The sequence below is a fragment of the Xenopus tropicalis genome, chromosome 4, assembly GCF_000004195.4.
Source record: "Xenopus tropicalis strain Nigerian chromosome 4, UCB_Xtro_10.0, whole genome shotgun sequence".
Taxonomy (NCBI): Eukaryota; Metazoa; Chordata; class Amphibia; order Anura; family Pipidae; genus Xenopus; species Xenopus tropicalis.
Window position 1 is genome coordinate 83,590,835 of NC_030680.2, and position 26,506 is coordinate 83,617,340.

A 26,506-nucleotide genomic window follows, 5' to 3' on the forward strand; every position below is an offset into this window, starting at 1 on the left:
ATGGATGAGTAGATTAGCTGACAGGGTAAAAACATTTAACTATTAATACATAAGAACATGTTTTATTTACCTTGTGGTTTGTAAATTCAGAAGCCCAATGGCAATTTGCTGGATCAGGAACTTTCTTGTTGCACGTGTAGAGAAAACACTTCAATCTAGGAGATAAATGATATAAGAAGTTAACCTTGACCCCATTACCTAAGCATAGTATTGTCAGGATACTGGGGGTTGAAGTCCCACCCGCACTGGCAATCTCTGGATTCTGGCAAGTGACAGTCACTATTCATTGGGCTGGTGGTGGTGGTGGGGGGGTGCTGTTTGGGCTTTGTAAGATGATCCTTACTTAATTTCAGTCACCTTAGTATCATAGCTATCAAAGATAGCAAGCTTCATTACATGAAATATATTACATTGTTCCTGTGAGTACATACCATGTTGTATGCAAGAGCTTCTCAAAATCAGGAAGAATTAAATAATCCTAGGGAACCTGTTCATAAAGCTCCTGCCTTATTACTAATATTATTATTGTTTATTTGTATATAGCACTAACATATTCCACAGCACTTAACATCTGTCCCTACATCAGTGAAGTTAATAATGTCCCCATTATATTCACTAGTAATGAGTGAATTTACTCTTATTTTAACTTTAGAGTTCTTTATATTAATTTATATATTGATAATACAGCTTGTGTTATGACAGCTTTGGTCAGTGTGGGGTTAATAGTTAGGGTTGCAGGAGGAGAAAGAAAGTAGAAGATCAGGTGGAGAGGACAGTAAGGTACATGTGGGCTAGTATAGGTTTAGTTTAGGTTGATCTGTAGCTGTTACATTGTTGTTCAATAGCAATTTTGTTAATAAAAGCTGTGGTCTGTTATACAGCAACCTGTTTGTCCATAGGATGGATGGTTTAAATAGGTTACATCCATAAGGTTAGGCATTACATTGCATGGTTGGCTTTAAAGAATACCTTTTTTGGGGGGCAACTGACTGCAGCAAAGTTGCACTTGTGGGTTGTAAATGACCCCTATATCTTTATACAGTATATTCATGGCTATAGTTTCTCATGAGCGCAAACAGGTAATAAATATAAGGTTTCTCTTGAAAAAAAAAAAAACGAATTCCTTAAGCTAGCCATACATGCCAAATTCAGCCATACTGCTCGACTATCTGGGCACATGTGGTCAGCAGGCGGCCGAACAGTCTTACGGGTGCATTTATTAACACTGGAAACAAACCTTATTGGTGACTTTGCCCAATCAGATAATTGCTTTTGTTTTAGGTGACCATTCAAATCTAATTGCTGATTTGGTGCTGATGAGTAAAATCACAGGTGATGTTTGTCTTTAATGTTAATAAATATGCCCCTTTGTCTTGAAATCCAGGTGGACTGATGATTAATTGTCCTGGTGAAAATTTTCCTTTAGGGCTCTGGCACACGGGGAGATTAGTCCCCCGCAACAAATCTCCTGTGTCTCGGGCGACTAATCTCCCCGGATTGCTATCCCACCGGCGAAAATGTAAATCACCGGTGGGATGGCATACGCGGCAGCACAATTTCAGTGAAATCGCGCAAGTTGCCTCAAGAGGAAACTTGCTCGATTTCAGTGAAATCGCGCCGCCACGTATGCCATCCCACCCGCGATTTACATTTTCGCCAGTGGGATGGCAATCCGGGGAGATTAGTCGCCCGAGACACAGGAGATTTGTCGCGGGCGACTAATCTCCCCGTGTGCCAGAGCCCTTAGTCAAACAAAATAATGTTAAGAGGAGCCACAGCTCTGTGGTTTCTCTTCATGTCCTGTTCTCCTTATTTTTCAGAAAAATTTTCTATACATCTATAAGAATCATGGTATCATATAGCTCTTTATTTCATTTGTAAACTTTGTATACTGACCTTTCTCTTAATGATGGTATGGAACATAGGCAGAACAACATAAATACAAATGGTGGGATTATTACACATAAATACAGCAGCTCTTGATTGGAAGCTTCTCCTGCAAACACATCGCACTCATAAAATACAGTAGGAAATACACAAACGCCTAAGAAAATGAAATTACAGGCACCTATGTGCTGCCCACCATCTTGCCCCTCCTGCACACAGTGGTTCCATGTATCCATGGAGGCAAGGAGCAAAGTCAAAAACATGGCTCCTGAACCCTTTTTTGCACATTGCACCTTGCCACTTTTAGTAATACAATATTTTATTTTTAAATTTATTCTCCTAAAATGGTTTTCCTGCTGCAAACTTCTAAATCACATTGTGAGTTACAGACTGATTTCTCAAGGTGGGCAATGAAAATTCCTTCTCTTGATATCTGATCTGATCACTTGCAGATTAAATAATATCCTGCAGAAAAGTCTATGCAGACATCCACTCTATCAAGCTGTTATAAATGCCAATCATATTGTCAATCACTTGAATATATTATTATATTTATATATTATTATATCTATATAGATATCTATTATATAGCTATATATATATATGTGAGGTATCCACACAGATGTATATACGGCATGCAAATCAACTCTCTGACTCCAAGCTTTGATATCTGGGACCTCAGAGTTAGAAATGTTTGTGTACTATGGCAACCAGACTGTGTCCTTTATAAATGCTCTGAAAATGAATTTCAATGCATGGATTTGCCAGAATGTACTAAGGGCAGACCAGTGGTCTGAGATGTTGGCGAAACAGTAAGCACAGCCTGCATGGGCAGTATTTACAGACCTGGTGTGCAAGCTAAACTGCTCTGTTATTTGTACACCTAATACATAAATTCAAACTGGGGCTTTAGTTACCCTTTTTAAGTTTTTTGTGCCAGAACAGGTTATATAATATTTGCTACTTCAAGGTATTATCTTTATAGGTAAAATATAATTTCATATATATATATTAAGAGATACCTTATCATAAGTTCCCAGACAGTTTTAATGTTATGCAGAAATGCTTTCCACAGTATTCTTACCATCAGAATATATTTCCTTCCATAAGTTTCTAGGGCTTTCCCCAGCTGTAGTTGAAGCACTCATTCTAAAGACATATCGCACATTTTGCTGAATGTTTGGGATCTTGTACTGATGTTTCATGGACTGATTAGCTGGAACTAAGGAAATCATACAGAGATTAAAAAAGTAAAATAGTAAGTGGGGAATGTATCATTACTTACAGTATCTTACTAAATTTACAGGGCCTTAGGGTACTTGCACACAGGGAGATTATCTAAAAGTAGTATAAATCTTCACTACCGCAGGCGTCTAATCTCCCCAGAATGCTTTCCCCCCGGCAATAATGTTAATCGCCAGTGGTAAAGATTACGTGGCGCTTTGTTTTTCCAAAGTCGCCTGAAGTTTCCTTGCAATACAATTTCAGGCAGCATTAAAAAAGTGACATGTATGCTTTCCCTCCGGTGGGAAAATATTTCGGGGAGATTTTCTGCCCGCAGTTAAATTTTACATGTGGTTGCCCTAAAAATGAGCTTCTAGTTATGGCACCACATCAGCAGATCATATTAACTCATTAAGCAAATTGACTTTTGGATCAAGATAGTTCCAGGAAAAATGCAAAACTTGTAAAAGCACCTCCCCGCTAGGAGATAAATAGTATAACTTACTGTGCTAAGGTTACCATATCAAAATTTGAATGTAGACATTTTAGTTCCCTTTTAAAGTGCAAGGAAAAGATGAAAAAAGGAACCCTTGTTGCAAAGCGTAGCTACAATAAATACATTCAAATATATAAACACCCCTAGGGTAATAGTAGGTATTGGATCTTTAATGGATAAAGTAATGATTCACAATATACAAGTTTATATATATATATATATATATAGATATATATATTCCCATTACTCATAATGATCCAAGAGTAATGTGTTTTACTCGCTAAGACCCAAAGGTAAGTAAAATGCAAGGCATTTTTAGGAGATTTAGGTAAATGATTAGTTACAATGATTTGGCCTGTCACCCACACATAAAAAGCTGTATAACAGAAGTCCTTTGCAAACTAAACATAAAACCCACATTTATTTTTTGTATTTATTTTATTGAATCATCCATACCTGTTATACTGCCTGCCCCAACTGAAATTGTTCAGTGGAAGTATTTGCTTTCTCATTGGGAAAGATTGTAGGTTTAGCACACATATAGTGAAATAATGCATCATTCAGAATCTTACTGGGCCCTCTACACTTATGACCTGCCAACCACATAGCCTACGACTCAACTGTTTCTACTGTCATTCCCCTGGGCCCAGGGCCATCCTAATTTATTAAAGAGCTCTACACAAAGTGATAACTTACCTTTAAATTGCTTAGATGAAGACATGTTTTGCATGTATATGGTGTACTCCACAATACATCCTCTCTGTTTGTCTGGCGGGATCTCCTTCCATGTGACCAATATGCTGTTAAGTTTCTGTACTTCATAATGAAACTCAGGATCAACTTGAGGAGCTGGGGAGGAAAAGTGCTGTGTCAGAATACAGAGCAGATATACAAATGAATTGCTATTTAGGATATATAATTTTATAGGTAAAAAAGGTACAAGCACAGCATAATCACATCTTCACCTGAGAAAGTGAGATGGACTCACCCTGTTATCAGTGTTCTTGCCTCTACTCTATTGCACAACATAATCACACCAGACTTCCTTTCTCTTTTTTATTGGTCAAAATGGTAAAACACTGGTCAAGGGTTAATATTAAACCCATCACACACATATCTACAAACACACAGTATAATGAAATAGTATTTCTTCAGATATTACCCAAAGTTTATAGATTGTTTTATGGCTGTCCTATTGTGTCTATAACACAGTGAGCTGAAGGGCTCCTTCAGGCTGCTTTACTAGCACAAGATTCATGTGTACCATGCAGTTACCAATAGCAACTAATCAACACATTTTGATCACTGTACTATTGGTTGCTACAGAATACTCTGGTCCTTTTAATAATCTATAGGAAGGTCAGCATTGAGACCCAGCAGTCTACCTCATACCCTCTTGGGATCTTGATGATAAATTATATCTGTCTTGAAACTGGCTAAGCCAATGCACAGTAAGTTTGGAATTCATAGATACCTTCCTGTTTGATAGAACCTGTAGTCATAGTAGGTATTCCAGCTCTTCCATCCCGGAGAGGATACACTCGGAATTCATAACACACATAGGGACTTATGTCTAAATAAATAAAAAAAGTAATGAAGTGAATAAAAGAAATTGTAAGCCTGGTGCAGCTGAATTAAAGTGATACTGACACATCCCTGATAGTGACAGGAATTCAGTCAATATCACTTTCAAAGCGGCTTTGTGTGTTTGTCTTCATTAATTTGCACACTATAGCATTACCTAAGCTCTCTGACACTTTGAACTTTTAATAATACTGTTAACAATAAACCACTGTTAGCCATGCTGGGCCGAGGGCAGCGCGATTCTTTTATAGACTGGAGTAATACTAATATTTAAAAATAGTACTGATAGAACTGGTTTTATAAGGACCCCACTTTTAAGTGGCAACTATACTATACTGAATGAAACAATGGATAATTTGCATCCTAATAAGTGACCTATTAAATAATTTTATTAAAATGTCATACACATCAGTAGATATTGCCATTTTAGCCTTGAGTCACCATTTTGTCATGCTCTGTGTGTCACTCACTGATCACCTGACAGGAAATAATGTAGGTTCTAATTGTAACTGCAGAGTAAAGGACACAACTTCATCCATTTACTGACTAATGCAACCTACAGTAGTATGTATGTGTGCCCCTCGTTTGTGTGTGAGCATTGGGCCTTAGATGAGCTGTCAATCCATGAAGAAGTAGTGTCAGGGTGTGCGTCTCAAGCAGTTGCACATAATGAGATAATTGTCAAGATTCTCATCATTCTAAATTTGTGGAATCCCATATTTGCATGTACTCAGAAAGAAATTATTATTTAAATGGGTGATATACATCTATGTATATACATCTATAAACAGAACTTGTGATGGCAATGTATTTTGCCTATTCTTTTATTTAATCAGAATTGTCTTGTTTTTAGTGTTTTATTTATATTTTGGATTGAACTAATCAACTAACTACACAATTATATATTATAAATGTAGTCTACAATGAATGAAAGAAAGAAACTGGTTAGATGTAATCCCCTTTTATGAGTAGTGTGGCCCTTAAGGTTTTACCCCTTAGGGCCGTGGCAGACGGGGAGCTTAGTCGCCGCGCAACAAATCTTCCTTGTCGCGGGCAACTAATCCCCCCGAAATGCCATCCCACCGGCTAGAATGTAAATCGCCGGTGGGATGGCATGCGCGGCCCCAAAATCAACAAAGTTTCCTCTCAAGGCAACGTCACCGATTTCGCCCAGTATTTAACCAGCCTAGCTGGCATTTTCTGCCCCAAAGTGACATCCCGGCCTTCCCCCAACCTAAAGGATGGTATTAATAGCAAAAAAGGTAGCAACCATATTCCACAACTGCTCTGAAGAGCCTAGGAAGTTAAATAATAAAAATACTTTCTACATTATTGTTTTGCACTTATTCGTTTTTGTTTTTTGTCTCGAACTGAAGATAAAGGCAGGAAGTATTATGATCAAGTCTTATTCACTAAACCAATGTTGAAAACAGGTGTAAGTTGACACTGACAATACAATAATAGTTTACACTGAATATTGCCTTCAACTGCGATGATTAATGTGTCAGTGATTCAGATTGCTATAATATGTTTATGACCTGTTACCAAACTGGGTTATTTCTAAACCACAAGGCCAACTGCTACATAAAGTAAAAAACACTTAAATAATATTCTTTTTCTCACTACTTAGGTACACTATAAATAATTCATTTAATGTAGAGGCAGTTTCCAGAGGCACTATTTACAATAGCAATCACTATGTAAAAAGTAGCATGTTTGACAGGCACAAACATTACCCCAACCTTGCTGTGCAGCTCTGTACTGAGCCACTGTTTACAGGATATCAGGAGCCCCTTTCGTGGGTTTGGGTGATGTGATTGGGGATCTGTCCATGTGCCTTATTGTATAAAAAAGGCTTTAATTTAATTATTTCCACAAATGATTTGTTGTTCAGCAGCAGCAGAATGGAGAAAACACATCACTGGGTTTCAGCTCAAGTATAAAGATGTACTAGATCAGTACTACATAAGGTGTCACTAAAGAGTTGGTAATTCAATATTCAGTCTCACATTTTGCAGCTTAAAGCTAACAGTATAATTCCCTTCTACTACTACAAATAAAGACTCTTTTACCCGTTGAAGCACCATCTAGGCATATCTGCTACTATTCCAATGACTGACATCCAGCATGCGCCCTACAGCTATGTATTAGCCCCAGCTGCCCATCAGAAAGAGAAGTTAGTAACTGAAGTCGCTGGGGGTGCTGTATAAAACAGTATCCCCAATACATGACTTTCATTGTCTTTTAAAGGAGAACTTTAAAAGGAACCACAGCCCTTTAGCAAGGAAGATCTGTGCCTTTGAAGTACCCCCAGTAGCTCCCCATCTTCTTATCTGTGCTGCTGTCAATTACCTGAGCTTAGGGACAGACTCACCATATACTGTATCTATAGAAAATAAATGTCTCACTATAACTCTAATTAGTAACTAATTCAGATTGTTAAACAGTAGAACATAGTAGAGTTATCATTATCATATCATTATCAGTAGAGTTATCATTAGAATTTAACAATTAGACACCAGTTCCTATGACAGGCCAGGTTGTTTTTCTGCTTTATTTGCAATGACCTGTAAGATTTGCTTCGCAACAGCTGCCCAGAGCACACTGAGAATGTGTCACCGACTATCTAATAAAATCCAAGATGGGGAGCTCCTGTGACAACTTTGCAGTAGAGATGCTAAACCTTTAGGCTAATACAATATGTTCAGTATATAAAATATGGCATTTCTAGCCATATGTATTTTTTAGGGATTAGCTTTCCTTTAATGCAAACAGAATTGAGAATAACTCACCTGATATGGTTGCAGAGTGATTCATCTTGGAAACTTTCACCCAGTTTGTGTAACTTGGATCTTTTTTCCTTTGTTCTTTCCATTCCACTATGTAATCCACTTCTAAGATTTTATCGTATTGTGGAATTTCCCAGGAAACAGTCATATTTTCATTATCACTTGATTTAGCCACCACATTAACAGGAAAAGCAACACCTTAATTGCAAAACAATATTTGTATATAACTTACATTACATGTGTGGCCACGTTAAGAATTCAATAAGGACTTATCAAAGGATATCAGTGTCTATATAACAGTGGTGTGTATATTGACATATATATTTTCCCTTATAAATTTGATACCAGGTGCAGATCGAGTGCCCAAAATTAAATAAACAAAGGTCCAGTGTAGAGGTGTTACAAATGAGAGAAGTCTAAAGTGTAAAACAAATTGTAAATAAATGCTGGCAAAAACTAGAAATATGTAAATGAATAAAAAATATTTTGCCACAAATGGCATTTGTGCTAGCACCGACCTATATGGACTATGTTGTGGCATAAATTAATAAATGAATGCAAAATGGTGCATAACACACTGTTCTATATAAATGATTATGAGAAGAAACTTGCAATTTTGTAATAGACACTAATATAATCTGAATTTATAGGCAGAATAGAGACCTTTCCAAAAGCCACTGGCTTCTCCTTTCTGACACATTACATAAAATAATAAGAAGCAATAGCTGCAGGCCATTTCAGCAATGAAGTGGTTAATGATCCAAGAAATTGGACTGCATTTCAATTAATTGGCGTATGACAATAAAACTGAGAATAGCATTTACCTGAAATGTCTTCAGTGGTTACAGTGATGTGTGTGGGAGGGGAGTTTCCTTTTGAGTTATGAGCTGACACCACTATGACATATCTTGTCCTCTCAATGTCTCTGCTGAGCCAAGTGTCTCTGGAGGTGTGATTGTGCACTGGGCTCCTGTCACTCCCTCTGTAAAATAACACTTCATAGTGCACTATCAGGCCTCGTGCTTCAGTTGGGCTCATGGGCTGAAAGATAGGTTAAGTCTCAAAAGATGTAGGTGACCCATATACCCATACGTGTACAAACAAGTATTGTTAAAGTACAGGCCTTTAAAGAAAAAGATAGAAAAGGTAGACTAATGTCACCCCTACTGTAAAGAAAGACAACAAAAATGGCCTCAGAGCACCAATGACAATATAAAGCAGGGGTGCCTAACTTTTACTCAATCCAGGGCAAGGTAAAAAGAGACTTCTCTACACTTTGTCCCAGATGGGGGATTAAAGGAACTTTTAATTTTCCAATTTATTAAAAATGTATCCAATGCTTTCTTAAAACTATCTATTGTGACTGCTGGGGCCACAACATCATAGCCCTCATTATAAAAAAAATGGGATCTTTTGGGGGATATTTAAAAAAAGGTGTAATGTTTGCTACTGGTCTTATTATCTATAGCAGGTAACATTGTGGCTTTGCGTAGAATTTGTTGCATGGCCCCTTTTATCTTTAAAAGGTAGTGAGCATCATTAAAGAATTACTGGGCACACAGCAGGATTTTATCAAAATCCATACTTTCAGGTTTAGTAATTAAAGTGAAAAAGAATGGTGGGTGTGACACTCTATGTTCTCACTGACCTTGATCTGTATTTTTAGCATTCTCTTGCATCTAACCATATTGCCTGTGGTTTCTCAGAATAAGCATGAATTAGCTTGTAAAAAGCAGACAATAATTTGCCATTGAGTCAGGAAGCCCTACTGATATTTCCAGAATAAGCAAATTTTAAAGAGATACTGTCATGATTTTTATGGTACAGTTTTTAATACTGTATTCTCACTGTATTTAATGTATTTAGGTTGTCAGTGCCTTCTGCCTTTAACTGTATAATGTATTTTGGATCTGGAGTTAGTGGCAACTAAAATGCCCCATCACAATTTGAGTGATGAACATGGCGCATTGAACACCTATCCATGTCCGTCAGCCACAGAGAATATTATATTCACAGCCAGCCACGCCGTCAGCCATAAAGAATTTTATATCGGAAGCTGTGACAAGCAGACAGGGATGTGTTAATCATAGCTGATTCTCCCTGACAGCAGCAGCAGTCAAACCCCAAATCTCCCTATATGCAGTAGCCCAATGACAGATAAGGAACTATATTCTGCACAGGATAGAATCAGTTTAGTCAGATCCTGTCTTAGGTGTCAGGGATTGCAGTAAAGAAAGACTAAAGCTTATCAGATCAAAGTCACAAGGCTGAGGGCACTTGGGAAACAAAAATTGGCTTGCCAACTTGAATATATAAAAAAAAATCTGTTAAAAAATGGAGTTTTATTAACGCGTTAACGCATTATAAGAACACCTAGTTCCCTGTAACAGTATACCGTATACACTCGAGTATAAGCCGATCCAAATATAAGCCGAGGGACCTAATTTTACCTAAGAAAACTGGGAAAAATTATTGACCCGAGTATAAGCCTAGGGTCACGTGCGCAACGGATGCCAGACACTTACATCTTCAAATCCATATACTCGAGTATAAGGCAAGTCCTAGTTAATGAACTCACAAAGGAATTTAGAAAATTGGTATATGACACATTACATAAGAAAGTTGATCTGTGGCAAGTTTATCCATTTTCATCGTGTGCCAAATTGGTGAGATTTTAGTGGCTGTCAGTGGCCCTGATTTCATGAATCAGTAATTAATTTGGATGTGTATCCTGGCCGGTCAGTAGGTCAAGTGTCGGAGAGAGGAAGGTGAAGGAGCTCTGGAGATGGAGGAGCGCCTGGATAAATAAACCCCTTCCAATATAAATGTAACCTACACATGCCCAATCTAGACTCATATTCCACGGCTCTGAGAGAATGCTAATGGAAGGCTTTTTCTGAGGAATGAAGTCGGTGCAGGTAAGGGGCAACCAGTAACAACGGCTGACAGACTTCAAATCCGTATACCCGAGTATAAGCCGAGGGTGACTTTTTAAGCACATTTTTGGTGCTGAAAAACTCGGCTTATACTCGAGTATATGGTAGTTTTAATTATATAATTACACTGTGCTCCATGAATGCTGTGACATTAATTTAGTAGCAGGTGCAACATCTGCACCAATTCTAGGACCAATAGCAACCAATAAGCAGATAGCATTTACTGCTAACATCAAATTAGTTTTTAGTGGTCACTAGACATAGTCCAAACTTCTGGATGTGTCTCACCATTTTTTTTTCTTGTCTGAAAGTGAAGCCAAATAAAGTATAATTCTATATGATATCTATTTGATCCTTGGGTTTTTAGTCCATGCCAGTGTGTATTTGTACCCTTTGACTATGATTCAGTAGCATTTTATTCTTTCTAATGCTTTACAAACGCACAGTGCTGTGTAAGCAAATTTAAACTATAGCAGGATAACAAAAGAAACCTTGTTCATAGAAATGTAGGAAGAAACTATTTTCAGAAAACCTGAGTCACCAGTGCTGCACAGGAATAACGTATATTGCACATCTAAGACAATGAGTAACAACAGATTTGTAAATGATATTCAGTGACAGTGACCACATTAATATGATCAGTTGATGCCAGTTATGAGTCTTAGCTCAAATGACTGGAAATAATTTGTTTGGAAACATTTGTTTATGCTTTTGGGTTTACTTAAATGCTTTTTTTTCTATAATTTGTCTGCAAACTTATGCACCATTTTGCATATGATAAGATTTTCACATTATCTGCAAATAAAGGACATGTATATTATATTACTTGTGCTGCACAAAAGGTAATTTGCAATCAGTACAACAAAACAACCTTGTTCTGTTATAAGTAACCTAACTAAAATCACCTGACAGTCTCAGTGTGGCATTTTGGCTTTGACTTATGGGAACAATCAACATTTAGCTGGTATAGTGGCCCTCATGACATGAGCAACCTGATTCTCATTTATAAGGCAATTCTCATTCTGTCACCACATAAAATTCCCCAAGGCCTACACCTTAGCGTTTTGTTTGGGGAGGCTGCCAATAGCAGGATTTCTATTAATGACATTATAAACATACATAGTTATAGTGCAGCTGGTCTCTATTTGGGGAAGCTAAGCCTGCCTAAATTTTCAGTATTCTATGCCTATGGCCTGCCAAGGACTACCTTAGTGGGCATCACACATCAATTGCAGACATACTCATACTAACTTTAGCTGCAGCACAATGCAAGCTTTGTTTGTCTGGCTGTATTGCTTCTTCTATAAAGAGTTTACAGCACTGCAGAAAATTTGTAATGTACTCTGAGCATTAAAATATATAGTAAGAGATGTGGCAGCATTGGTGTAGCAAAATATAGTTTGCTCCCCAATAACTCATCTGGTGCATACAATTCCTTGTAAAAGTAGTAAGTCCTTTGGCCCCTCAATTTACTAAAAACAAGTTCTATTTTAAATTATTATTCTGATATTTGTATTTTAAGGGCTCTGAAAATGTAAATCGCCGGTGGGATGGCATAAGCGGCGGTGCGATTTCCCTGAAATAGTTTCCTCTAGGGGGGCATTTACTAAGACATGTTTTTTAGTGATAAAACACGAATTCTTTGAGCTTTTCACCATTTATTACACAAAAAAACAATGAAAAGCACAAATGTAAAATTATGCCATCTGAAAACTGTCATGGTCATGTTGAAGTCATTGGGAGCTGTCCTTGGCAAATTGTAACAATTTTTATTTGATTCATGGTTTGAGAGACTTACATCTTCTCTTTTTCATTTGTAAGCGCACAAAATTATTTATAAAAAAAAATCCAAGGTTTTCGCATTTTTTTCGCATCCACAGGTTTTTTTTTTTTTTTTTAAAAAGTGAGTTAAGTTGTACAGGTATGGGATCTGTTATGCAGAATGCTTGGGACCTGGGGTCTTTCGGATAAGGGATCTTTCAGTAGTTTGGATCTCCAAGCTTTAAGTTTATTAAAAATTCATTTAAACATTAAATAAACCCAATAAGATTGTTTTGCCTCCAACAAGGATTAATTAAATCTTAGTTGGGATCAAGTACAAGGTACTGTTTTATTATTACAGAGAAAAAGGAAATCATTTTCAAAAATCAAAATGATTTGCTTATAATGAAGTCTATGGGAGATGGCCTTTCTGTAATTTGGAACTTTCTGGATAATGGGTTTCCGGATAATGGATCCCATACCTGGAGCAGAAAAACTCATGAAAACTGCACAAACACACATTTTTTTTTAAATCTGCCCCTTAGAAGTAGCTTTTACTTTGGGGCAAAAACCCACGCATATGCTGTTTGCATAAGTATTTAATTCCCCCATGCTTTAATATTTTGCAGAACCACATTTTGCAGCAATAAAAGCTTTAAATCTTTTGGGGTAAATATATACCAATATGTACACTGTTAGACCTTAGGGCTCCTACTGTTTACTCAGTCCTTTTGTAAATATAAGCCATTCATCAAGGCTCTCCATGCACTCAGAGCGCTTTGTCCAACCCAGGCCCTTTAATGTGCAGGGTTCCCACAACGGCCTGCATCATTAGAATCAAGTGCAGCCATCTTTTGACGCATCAGCTGCCATTGCATCATGTAAATTACCAATTCACAGGTGCAGTTACACTGGATTTATCATAAAAACACTACATTGTAGAAAAGAAACATAGCAACGTTTGGTAGAAAATATACTTTGTACACTGTGCCTCACTGAGTAAATGACCCCTAGTGACTTTTCCAAATTTTTCTAGGCAGATTTGTTTAAGGCTGTTCTGGTTAGTGAAATTAAACTTGTAATCTCAATTTTCAAACTGAATCAAATTTTAGAAGAGAATAGAGAAGATTTAAGTGTAGAGTTTAGTAAAATATGAAGCTTGGTCAAGAGTCTGAATACCCACATCTTCTGAGGTGGTTTTGCCTGATGATTTTAATGGTCATGAACAAACACACATAAAGATATAGCTGACAAGAAAGCCTTACCTTCCAGAAAAGTATAATTTTCTGTGTGTTGCTATCAATATCCCACAACCGGTACCACACATCGAGCATTCCACTTGGCACTAGTTTAAATGAAAAGGAAGGAAAAATAGTGAGTCCTAATGGGAATTAAAAGGCGTGTTGGTAAATAAAAAAACAACCTGGGGCTTAGGTATATAATGACCAAATATGCCTTTCTACTTTTACAAAGTTTCCAAAAATCACAGAGAAAAAAACCCCAAAAAATGCAATTGCTTTTTTGTAATGGAATTTCTACAATTCCATTTGAAAATCTTAGTTAAAAAAAAAAGAAATATACGACTGTAGGGGAAAATTTTTGCAATTCACACAAATGTACAAAATCAAAACTGGGAATAAAGATATCTGCCTCTTACCTCCCACATGTTCTTCTGTAAAAAGATAGATATAATAAAAATGGCTATAAATGGTTCTTCTGAATGCTTTCATATTACATACGCAAATGACTATGTAACATGCAGAGATCCCAAAATATTAATAAGGCATACAAATTCTCATGTATGGCACTTCCACCCCTACAAATAAAACTGACTGCATGTGTTACAAATGCCCCTAACAGTAAAGTAACCCTCATCAAACTGTATATATTTTGAAATTTACAATCCTAAAAAATTCAAGATGTGCAAAGGGCAAAAAGAGTGCAATGCTTAGGGGCAGATTTATTAACATTTATTTTTTTTCTTTTCCTTGAATCGAACATTAGCACAAAAACCTGTGTATTTAAATAATTGCTCTAAAACCACAAATTTTAGTATGAACAATAGGAAATACTCTAATACAAAACTACACCATCTAAATGCTGACAAGATCATATAGAAGATGTCCTTTGGAAACTGTATAATATCTATTTACTTCAAGGTTTACTTTGAGGAGTAAAGGAAGATTTCATAGTATTTGTATTCGGTCTCGTGTTGGTTCCACAATTTTTTTTATTTCTGCATTTTATAATCAGATATTTCAAATAAATGTGGAGACATTTGTGCATTTTTTTAAAACTAAATTACGCAAATACAAATAGATACAGATAATCAAATTTAGTGCTCTTTCACTTGTACCCAGAGCTATGGTAAATGAGCTCTCATATGTTCTATGCATGTCTGGTGGCTTTTTTACAGTATTTAAAAAAAATAACTTTAAAATTAGCAATTGCCCATTTGCTCTAGGATACATACAAAAACATCATAATTATAAATTCCATTGGTTTTCTGAATACTCTGATACCTTATATGCATATAGTTACCTAAACTTTGTAACATGTAAAGACCCAAAATACTAATACTTCATTACAAAATTCATGTATGATATTTAGAACTTTGCAAACTGTTAGTTGCAGGTGAGATAGTTGCTACTGTTGTACACAACCCAAAGAGAAAGTGATCCTACCAATACTACCTGTATATATATTTAAAATAAATTAGATCCTGGAGACTGTGTTAGTATGGTGAGGGAAAACTACCAGCCAGCAATGCTTCCCTTAAGGTAGCAAACTTTATAAACTGTACCATTATCAGTGCTAATTATTCCATAATATAGCCTCATATGTTAATATGTTAATATTAATACATCATTCACAACATTCCATTCCATGCTCCAGTAAGGCTTACAATATAAATTTATGAGGCTTTTAGGCTGTGAAAATACTGGTAGTATGCAACCACTAGTACCCACAATGTGATTACTGCATTTCCAGTAATAAACATAAGACTCCTGCTAGGTACATATTCAATAAGACCACAAAAGCAGTGCTTCTGCTAACATCAACTTCTCTCTTCATGAAAAGTATTCCTCTCAGGGGCAGCTATCTGCCAGTTTTTTTAACTTGGCAAAACACCTCCTGAGAAAAAGAAATAGATATAGAGAATCTTGCCTAAGTATGCTGGGACCTTTTCTTTCCATGAGTTGGAAGGGTCCAGATTAAAAACATTTTGAATTTCAGGTACAGAAAAGTGCGTGAGAACTCCAGATCCTGTGCAATTTTATGAAAATGAAACACACTAAACCTCTTCTCACTTTTTCTGGTACTTCCCTTAATACATCAAAAAGAAACTGATGATGTCAAACAGATATATATTTACCAAAAAAAAGGAGAAAACACAAACCAAACAGGCAGTATCAGCAAATATTTAAAATAATTTAGACAAAATATACTTTAGATATTAAAAGCACATAGTGCATAGCCTGCTATGAAACCTAGCAACGTAGCTAGTAGTTTAGGCAACATTTTAGGCAAAATTTGGCCCCACCTTGCGTTTCCTTATTCTCCTTAATGACCAGTGTGCTTTCTTGCAGCACTGTTGCTGTGCTGCCAGTATACAGGCATAGGGGGATTTGTTCTTGTGCAGTCACACCGCCTGTTCCTACCAGGTATTTCCGCCCCTATTGATACCTTAGACCAGTGTAGTACTGAGGGATGGAATTTTTCTGGCCTGCATGGTGGAGGACAGAAAATGGAAGCCAGTTTTGACCACTTCCCTTTTTTAAACCTCACCCACTTCAAACCACACCCATGTTATCACAAGAGCTTTTTTAATGGTAGTAGCGCAGTTAAAACCCAAATGGTTGGTGCTTACTGCAGGGATATCAACCTTCACTCATATGTGAAAAAAGTTAATTAAGTAATATTAAGCCATACCCTTAAATCCATATAGCTCCTCCTCCCCTGTGGATAGTACAGTAACCCCCAGCACATAATTACACACCTTAGGGACAATATAAATGCTATTTCCAAATGCTAAAAAACTAGATATGCACCAAATCCAGAATTCGGTTGGGGATTCAGACAAGATTTGGCCTTTTTCAGCAGGATTCTGATTTTTTACACTTACCTCCTTCTGGAGTCTGTATTATAATTGGCTGGCTCCAATTGCTCCATTTCCCTCTATCTATCAGGAATTTACAGGAGACCTGAAATTTGTATCTTGTGAATGGCTGCAGACCCTCCATAGTATAGCTGTTCCGTCTTTTAATTTCAACCTAATAGTTTAAAAAAGATATTTTGCATATTAGATACTGGATATAGTTTCTAGGGGTGAAGCAAATATATGGCGCAAGATTAATATGTATTTTTATTTTTTTAAAAATCTATTTCTGTTTCTCAGTGGTACTTAATAGATGCATCAGTCTGTCAAAGTTTGTATATCTAGCCCAGTTAGTAATAGCACTTTTTAGCACGCTTAATGTGTGCACCAAAAACTCCCACAAGGGTCGGTCCTAAATGATTTCCCTTCCCCACCAGTTCATAAAATCATTTAAAAACATAAACCATATTATATACATTATCTGACATTCAAAAAGCATTTAAAGGACAAGTAAGTGTTAAGACCGTTTGGTGGAACCATGTGTAATCTTTGAATCCAAAAGGATTCACAACATAATTTCTTGGCTCCAATATGCAATTTATCTGCCAAAAATCCTACCTTGCCCCCCGATGCGAAACAGGCAAACGTGAAACAGAAGTCTGGAACCCCTGAGGCGGCCCTGCTGTCGCTACTGTGGTCCAGTAATACTCCCAGCTATTTCTACTGGGGTCCCTGACTTCTCTAGGGGTACTGGTCCTTCTAGAGCAGTACACTTCTAGGCCCTTGTTGATCCCAGGCTCAGATGCAGGTCAAAGAGAAAGATCCACCCCCTGCTAAACACTATATTACAGTGTGCAGGAAGTGGTCATAAGGCATATGGCCAATAACATATAATATGCTAAATAGCAAAATAGATACATGGGCACTTGTTTCTTTACTCTAAACAGCTATAGGTTTAATCATGTGACATCATAGTGACACTATACCCGACGGATAATTTAGATCCTAATGGCAACAACATTTTTTTGTTGTTTTACTTTCATGCACAGTGACATAAAGAAAACATTTTAGAAAAGTTGTGTGTTGCTTTGTTAATTATTTATTTGAAAGTTGCGGGGAAGCTAATAAAAGCCGTTATAAAAATATGCATTGCATATTTATAGAGTGTCTAAATATCAAACATAATGTATGTTTGCAAAATGGTCAGGGAGTACTGTGAATGTCAACAGTAAAGTTCCTGTCTATGTGCTATAAAGGTAGAGTTACTTATTTTTTGTGGAAACCTAGTAAACTACAGTTAAGCTTCCAGTGTTCTGTTTTATTTGTAAACCTATCCACCACCTGGTGCAGCAGCAGTTGTGACCCTAACATAGATTGAGAACTTCATATTGCAATACTGCAACCATATGTAAGATTTCATAAGGCGATTTGGATTACCCATCTTCATAATTTAGGGTGCTAATACTTTTCACCAAGGGGTAAAGCTTGGCAAGACAAACAGCAACCAAAACTGAGGAGTTCCTGGTGAAATAGGCCTTACATGCTGGAAACTTTACAAACGATTTCTTAATCTTTTTACAAATGTGTGTAACAAACAAATATTTAGTCAATGTCTTCCAAAATGTAAGAAAAGTACAAAAATAACCAAAAATAGTAAAGACGAGGAGGAATTTGAAGAAAATCTACACCTTGCTTCATAGACGAAAAAATTAAGAACAGTTTAACTCCCTGTATAAAAGAGGAAGAGAAAAATGAACTCTCCAATTCTTACAAACTGGAACATGAAATAATCAGTGACTTCACTACTACACAAAAGAGTTGGAGAAAAGTAAGCCTGACTCCACCCATGCAAAGGATGACCAGGAAACCAAATACTGCTCCAATACATTTGCCACAGAGGAACAGAAAAATGAGTCCTCCATTATCTATTTAAATGATGAAAAGGTGGATCCAGAATTAAAAATACAATCCTGCAGCAATGAAGAAATTGGAAACAAAACCTCAAGCAGCTCCATAGTACAGAAGGAGGGAAATGAGGATTCCACTTCTTGCAAAGCAGAACAGGAGAGAAACAATGAATCCACCACTTTTGCAAAACAGGAGCAGAAGACTGAACCCATCTCTAGTGCCTGTGCATAAGAAGAACATGAAAGCAATTCCTCCACTATCTGCTTAAAGTGGACCTGTCACCCAGACATAAAAAACTGTATAATAAAAGAACTTTCTTAAGTTAAACAAGAAACTGCATATAGTTGAAGAACCTTTAGTAGTTACTATAAAGATATATTACTGAAGCAATCAACATTTTCTGGGAAGTCAAAATGGAACGTCATTTGCATCTTGTACAGAAGTATCAGGAAGGAAGAAGAACAGAACTAATGAAAAGAAATATAAATGTTACCCATTGCCACTTTGTGCCATCAGCAGGCCGATATCTTATTTGGAAGTGGGATGAATTTTGAGAGTCTTGCAAGGTTACAATGCAGTTGCTTGAAATGGTGTCACACACGATTGTCTTGTTTGGTGGGTGCGGAATCACTGAGAAGGGCAAAAGAAAATTCTTAGATGTTGGCTGCTGCAATCTGTCTCAGAACCTTACATATCTGACCTGGGAGCCCACTTACTGTAGCCTCACTAATTACTTTCTCAGTAGGCATTCTTTTGTGTGGTGTGCTGTGTACAAGATCATTGTCACATACTTGTCATATTTTTGTGGTTTCAGGTTTGATCCAGGCTACATAAAGGCCTCTTAAAGTATCTCCCAGCAATCCACCAAGGCTACAGGTATGTGCAATGTTGTTTACTGAAGTAACAGTAGCAGCTTATGTCCACATGCATTTGACTGCACCATAATACAAATTCACTATGTTGGCTATACTCCACTGCCTGCCCCCAGCAACCATGCAGTGTTTTTATTTAATTGTCTCCTGGTAGGAGCCAACTACCAGGTTTTGCATGTGTTATTGCACTGTCTCAGTGAAAGATGGCTAGGTTATCTGCAGAATTATAATGTCTCCATAGCTGCATGAGTCTGCATTCTGTACCTCTACCCAGTCCCAACATGATACTGCGGGTCATTTATAAACACTGGGCAAATTTGCTCCTGGGCCGTTACCCATAGCAATCAATCAGATGTTTGATTGTATTGTTCTACTTGCAGCTGGCCCGAAAAAGCTAATCACTGATTGGTTGCTATAGGTAACTGCCCAGGGTTAAATTTGCCCAGTGTTTATAAATGAGCCCACTGATCCCAAGCACAGGGCCAAAGCAGCATTGCAGTGGCTCGAGAACAAAAAGGTAAATGTCCTTTAACTGCACAGAAAAAGCCAGTTGATAAACTGGGAACAATTTGAATATAAGGTGTACAAGTGTCAATCGACTATACTGCGCATAAAAAGAAAATCTGTCTAGAAGAATGGGCCTAAATTACTCCTGAGCAGTGTTTAAAGTTGGAATGTAATTATGCCAAAGTTCTACCAAAATATTGACATGGGGTAAGAGTGGATACTTATGCACCCAACAAATATTTTTTGTAAAATTGATTAATGTATATGATATATGATTTGCACCTTCAGTGTTTTTGGTATGAGTTGTAAAATGGGAAAAATCCCAGTTAAATTAATTTCATTTTCAAGGTGTAATACAACAAAATGCATAATAAAACAAGCGGGTAAATACTTATACAATACTGTAAGTTTGTTAAAGGAACAGTTTAGTGTAAAAATGAAACTGGGTAAAATAAAAAATGTTTTCAATATAGCTGGTTAGCCAAAAATGAAATTTATAAAGGCTGGAGTGAGCAGATAACATGATAGCCAGAACACTACTTCCTCCTTTAAGGTTCTCTAAGCTGTTAGCAGTCAGTAACCAACTGGTGACTTGTGGGGGGCCATATGGGACATAACTGCTCAGTTTTTGCTTTTCTTTTCTGTTTACAAAAATAACTGACCAGTTATGTCCCATGTGGCCCTCACCCACCTAAAGTCACTGACTAACTAAGAGGTTAGAGAGCTGAAAGAAGGAAGTAGTGTTCTGGCTATTATGTTAGACAACTGCTCATTCCAGCCTTTATAGATTACATTTTTGCCTATATTAGAAATACGTTTTATTTTGCACAGGCTGTTTATTTTACCCAGTTTCAATTTTACACAGAACTATTCCTTTAAAGGAGAAGAAAAGGCAAAGTCAGTTAGGGGTGCCAAAATGTTAGGCACCCCCAAGTGATTTAAATCGCCAACTTTTCCCCCGTCTGGTGCCCCTGTTAGGAGAGAACAGCACCAGCCCGGGGTAGCTGCAGCGCTTCCTCCCTCTGTCTTCGCTCGTGCGCACATAGAGAAGTCGGCTTTTCACTCTACTGCGCAAGCGCCTATCGTTTAGTCCTTCCAAAACGAAGCAGGAAGGAGGAAGCGCTGCGCTCCAGGTACCCCAGGCTGGTGCTGTTTTCTCCTAACAGGGGCACCAGGTAAGCGATTAAAGTCACTTGGGGGTGCTTAACATTTTGGCACCCCCAAGTGACTTAGCCTTTCCTTGTCCTTTAAGGATCTTAAAGGAACAGTAACACCAAAAAAATGAAAGAGCTTTAAAGTAATAAAAATATAATGCACTGTTGCCCTGCACTGGTAAAACTGGGGTGTTTGCTACAGTAACACTACTATAATTTATATAATAAGCTGCTGTGTAGCCATGGGGGCAGCCATTCAAGCTGGAAAAAAGGAGAAAAGGCACAGGTTACATAGCAGATAACTGATAAGCTCTGTAGAATACAATAGTGTTTTATCTGTTATCTGCTATGTGCCTGTGCCTTTTCTCCTTTGAATGGCTGCCTCCATGGCTACATAGCAACTTATTTATATAAATTATAGTAGACTTTCTGAAGTAAACACACAACTTTTACCAGTGCAGGGCAGCAGCACATTATATTTTAGTTACTTTTATACACTTTCATTTTTTGGTGTTACTGTTCCTTTAAAAGCAACTGTATATTAAAAGAAAAAGTAACACTTGTTTAATTGTTTTTTTTTCAAACAGAACATTATAGTTCAGGTTACATGTCTTTATGCTGAGCTTTAAGTAAATGTTCCATTAAAAAAATAAGGTTAATTCTTTATACCAGCCATGTTCAGGCTGCAGTTCTGAGCTGTTATTGTAGCTGTTGTACTGTAAAGCTGGCCATACACACACCGATGATATCGTACAAAACCTTGTTTCATACAATATTCAGTGCGTGTATGGCGGATCAATGAGGCGCCAAAGCTGCGGATATTGGTCGTCTCGTCAATTGACTGATGATCACAAAAAAGATCAACATTGCTACATGTATGGCCATCTAGATCTGGCTGCTAGATCAACAACAGCTTATGTAGCACAGATTGGTTATGGGTGAAGACACATGCAGCTACTAAGTGGCAGCTACTTGTCACGGCTACTAAATGCCAGTAAGTGCCAGTACACTGCCATAGACAATATTAAGAATTACCCCTGCTAAACCCTATAGACAATTATAGACAATTATCAGCAAATGATCAGCATTGTCTATTTTAGTAGTTGTGACAAATAGCTGCTACTAGTAACTCTGTGTGTCTTCACCCAAAACCTTCAATGCAACATAACACTAATGTCACGCAGCTTATTTTAAGTCAGTTAATGTGTAGTGCTCATAATCAACCCCAGTTACCTCCTGCTGCAAATCATGTTTATTGAGAACCCATGTTTCAAACAAGCCTGCTGTTTTGCAACTTTTTTCCTTAGTGTTGATAAACATGATTTGCAGCAGCAACCGCCTATTTAACTGAATAGGAAATGCATGGTCGCACCAATGCTGGTACTTTTTAAGTGGAAAACACTAACTGAAGTGTGAAATCCGGCGAACAATTATATACGTACTGAAATAACATGTATGGGACAGAATGGCAACTAACATCGTTTCAGCAACAAGATTTTATCTGTCCCTTGCACCAGTAAAATAACAAGAAAGGCGCATTGAGCCAAAAGAAATACAACAGGAACACAAGCATAATATAAAGGAGGAGGGGAAGCCTGTGGTTGTGTATACCCACAGATTCAGTTCCAATGGAAATCACACAAAAATCTGACAGGGAAAAATAAATGTGATTATGTTAAAAGTTGCTTTGGCTCTTTGGCTACCACACCACTTTTTTGTTTAGGTAGAATTTTAGATGCAGATTAGCCTGCATGAAGTAGCACTGTGGGTGGGCAACCTAAACTAGGCGGAGGCATGTTTTCTTTTCACACCTCCCAACTGCCCCACTTTACGCGGGACAGTCCCGATTCCGCCACCCTGTCCTGCAGTTCCGGACAGTCTAAAGTTCTCTGCTCCCATGACGTCACACTCAGTCTCTGGCTAGCACCGCAGCTTCTGCGCCGCTCAGTTCAGTTCTAACATTTAGCCATTCACGGTGCAGAAGCTGTGGGCCCTGGCTACCAATGTCTGTCATGAGTCTGTCATGATATACAGATGCCACATGCATATGAAATCTTAGGGCCACAATATGTCATAATATGATTGGGGTCACCGTGCGTGTTCTGCTTTTCAGGTGTGGTTTTGTAAAATGGGCCTGGTTTTTTTTTGGGGGGGGGTGGCGTGGCCACAAAGTGGGTGTGGTCTAGAAAAAATTCTATATATTTCTCCCTCCTTCTACTTTTCAAATGTTGGGAGGTATGCTTTAGTGACTACAGATACCATGGAGGATTAGAGTCACCTCATGAAGGCAATGACAGCAAATTAGGCAGATATATATATATATATAAATATATCTTTGTTATAATAAAACAGTACCTTGTACTAAGATAATTGGAGGGAAACAGTCCTATTGGGTTTAATTTTAATAGACTAAGGCTAATGTCCCACAGGGAGATTTAGTTGCTGCAATTTTTAAAAAGCGAGTTGTCTTATCCTAACAAGTGATTACTAGAGATTTCAACATCAGAGTGATCCTATTTCCCACAAATCCAGGTGTCATATTCTCTACCCACAATTAGAAATTACATTCATTGGGTTTTACGTTCAGCATAGGCGGATTTCCATAAGGCTAGGGTAGGCTAAGCCTCCCCAAACCTGCTTGGCACATTAAAAAAAAAACAAAAACAAAAAAAAATCTTACTCCGTTTCTGCACTGTCCTGGAAATCTGTTTCTGCAAGCCCATTTTGCTGTGCTCCGATTGGATCTTTCTTCTTGTGGATTGTCCAATCAGAGCACAGCTTTCTTGCCAGACAGTAAAATTGACCAATCAGAGCACAGATGCACACAGGGATCGGGAGATTTTGCAAACTTGCAAGACTGAAAAGAAGAATCTGCAGCTGTAACTTTACCTAAGAACCAACTCTCAACTTTTGCTGCAGTTTTCATCCCACAGGTACTATACACAGGTACTATACGCAGGTACTATACGCAGGTACTATACGCAGGCATTATACGCAGGTATTATACGCAGGTACTATACGCAGGTACTATACGCAGGTACTATACGCAGGTACTATACGCAGGCACTATACGCAGGCACTATACGCAGGCACTATACGCAGGCACTATACGCAGGTACTATACGCAGGTACTATACGCAGGTACTATACGCAGGTACTATACGCAGGTACTATACACAGGTATTATACACAGGTACTATACACAGGTACTATACCCAGGTACTATACGCAGGTACTATACGCAGGTACTATACGCAGGCACTATACGCAGGTACTATGTATCAGTGCCAGTGTTATAGTGCCAGGGCCTGAATATCTGGCATCAGTACCCACTGTATTTCACTGTATATAATGTGCTGGTTTTGTAAATGCGGACTGCGTCTCACTGCATATAATGGGGAGTCAGTACCCACTGCCTTTCTTGCTATAAAACTAACATAAACACATCTAAAGCGGTGGTTTACTTTTAAGTTAACCTTTAGTATGTTATAGAATTACCTATTCCTAGCAACTTTGCAATTGGTCTTCCTAATTAATTTTTTTGAATAATTTGCCTCTGTTCTGCCTCTTTCCAGATTTCAAATGGGGGCCAAAAAATATTGCTCTGTGAGGCTACAATTTTATTATTATTATAATTTTGTATTACTTATTTTTCCAAGTAGGCCCCTTAACTATTCATATTTCCATCTCTTGTTTAAACCACTACCTGGTTGCTAGGGTAAATAAGACCCTAGCAACCAGATAGCTGCTGAAATACCAAATGGAGAGCTGCTGAACAAAAAGCTAAATAACTGAAAAACCATTAAAAATAAAAGTGAATTTGAATGCGAACTACCCCTTGAAGCTAACTGATCACAAACACAAATGTTTGCAGATCCCCTAACAGAAGTGCACGTATGAATACTTTTACATCCTAAACATTTTAGGGTAAAAAAAAGCACCCCCACCCGCACTTTTGTACAGTATCCCTGGGAGTCAGTGGGAACGGCAAGAGGTAGTTGGGAGGTTAATTTTTTACACCAGCAGCGAATCCACTAAGTCTCACATTAGCTATAGGCCCTCCGCCTATGACGTTCAGCGATTCCAGTTGTTTTTAATGACAATGCTTTCTTTGTAAAATCGCTCGAAAAAGGGTCTCATATCGATTTGGAGTGATAAGCGATTTAAAGTAGGATCGCTGGTTTAGATGCTGGCGATTTATATTCTTGTCTATGTAGAGACAAAATGAGCGACTTGTTGCTGGAACTCGTTTTTTAAAAATCACAGTGACTAATCTCTCCCTTATCTGGGAATCCCCAGGTCCTGAGCATTCTGGATAATAGGTCCCATACCTGTGCTTATTTCGACATCACTCTAGGCACTGGACCTACTGAACCATGCATGCGCACGGGTGCTTGTAACATCATTTCCGATTCAGCATGATATCACAATGCACATGGTACCCCTCACCCCCTATTTCTTTTTATTTCTTACAAAAAATGTACTTATTATATAGGCACCCTATGGCTACCACCTAAAGCTGCTGCCCTAGGTCTATATATAAATACGGGCCTGAGGCTTTTTGATAAAAATTTTATGATATCCCAGCAGTGTAATTAGCCAGAAGATCTAAACAGCCAATTTAGGTTAATGTAATGAAAGGCATAACATTTGCACCATGTCTAGCAACCAACAAGATTGTATATTTCCTGCTGCTTCTGTTGAATTGTGGGCAAGTATGTGCAGTTTGCAGGTGCCCAGAACTTGTCTAGTGGCTTCTAATGGTTTGAGGCAAGTGCAAAAAGAGAATTACAAGAAAAAGCACACACCCTTGCGAAACAAGCAGTGGCTGTACTAGCACCTTACAGGAAGTAGGGCTGAGAGTCCATAGCTATTAATAATTCAGTAATAGAGACGCTTGCAACATGGGGAAAGTATTCTTTTCTGACATACATTTTTAAAGCTCAGTACTCATAAGTATCTGCTTCAGTGTGCACTGAAGCAACCAGTGTCATCTTCCAGTTGACCCTACATATCAGGTGGCCAAGCTTGTTCATATGGACCTTCTGCATTTGTTTTTGAGGGATGTCATCTGGATATGTAGATAATCTAGGGCTAAAATGAGGGTACAGTGCACCTAGGAATCCCCATATCCTTATTACCCATACAAGGTACTGCTGGGCAGGTTCTTATTATCCATTTCGTTTATACAGAGACAATGAACTGAAAAGCAACCTGGCACATTTCCTGGTACATAAAGGAAAATTTATACACTTTCATCAATCTTGTTTCCTATAATGTGGTTAAGGG

The 26,506-nt window shown here is 37.8% G+C and overlaps 1 protein-coding gene across 1 annotated transcript in view; it reads right to left on the reverse strand.

The window, feature by feature from the left end:
• Positions 1 to 26,506, reverse strand: part of LOC101732940 (interleukin-12 receptor subunit beta-2) — a 36,959-nt gene that overhangs the window by 4,357 nt on the left and 6,096 nt on the right. Inside the window, exons 6-15 of the mRNA XM_004914317.4 lie at positions 19,178 to 19,314; positions 16,804 to 16,951; positions 13,943 to 14,022; positions 8,805 to 9,021; positions 7,984 to 8,178; positions 5,082 to 5,180; positions 4,304 to 4,456; positions 2,972 to 3,109; positions 1,897 to 1,996; positions 71 to 155 (exon numbers count right to left, since the gene is read on the reverse strand). Coding sequence (XP_004914374.2) covers positions 71 to 155; positions 1,897 to 1,996; positions 2,972 to 3,109; positions 4,304 to 4,456; positions 5,082 to 5,180; positions 7,984 to 8,178; positions 8,805 to 9,021; positions 13,943 to 14,022; positions 16,804 to 16,951; positions 19,178 to 19,314 — 1,352 coding nt within the window. The remainder of the gene's footprint in view (positions 1 to 70; positions 156 to 1,896; positions 1,997 to 2,971; positions 3,110 to 4,303; positions 4,457 to 5,081; positions 5,181 to 7,983; positions 8,179 to 8,804; positions 9,022 to 13,942; positions 14,023 to 16,803; positions 16,952 to 19,177; positions 19,315 to 26,506) is intronic.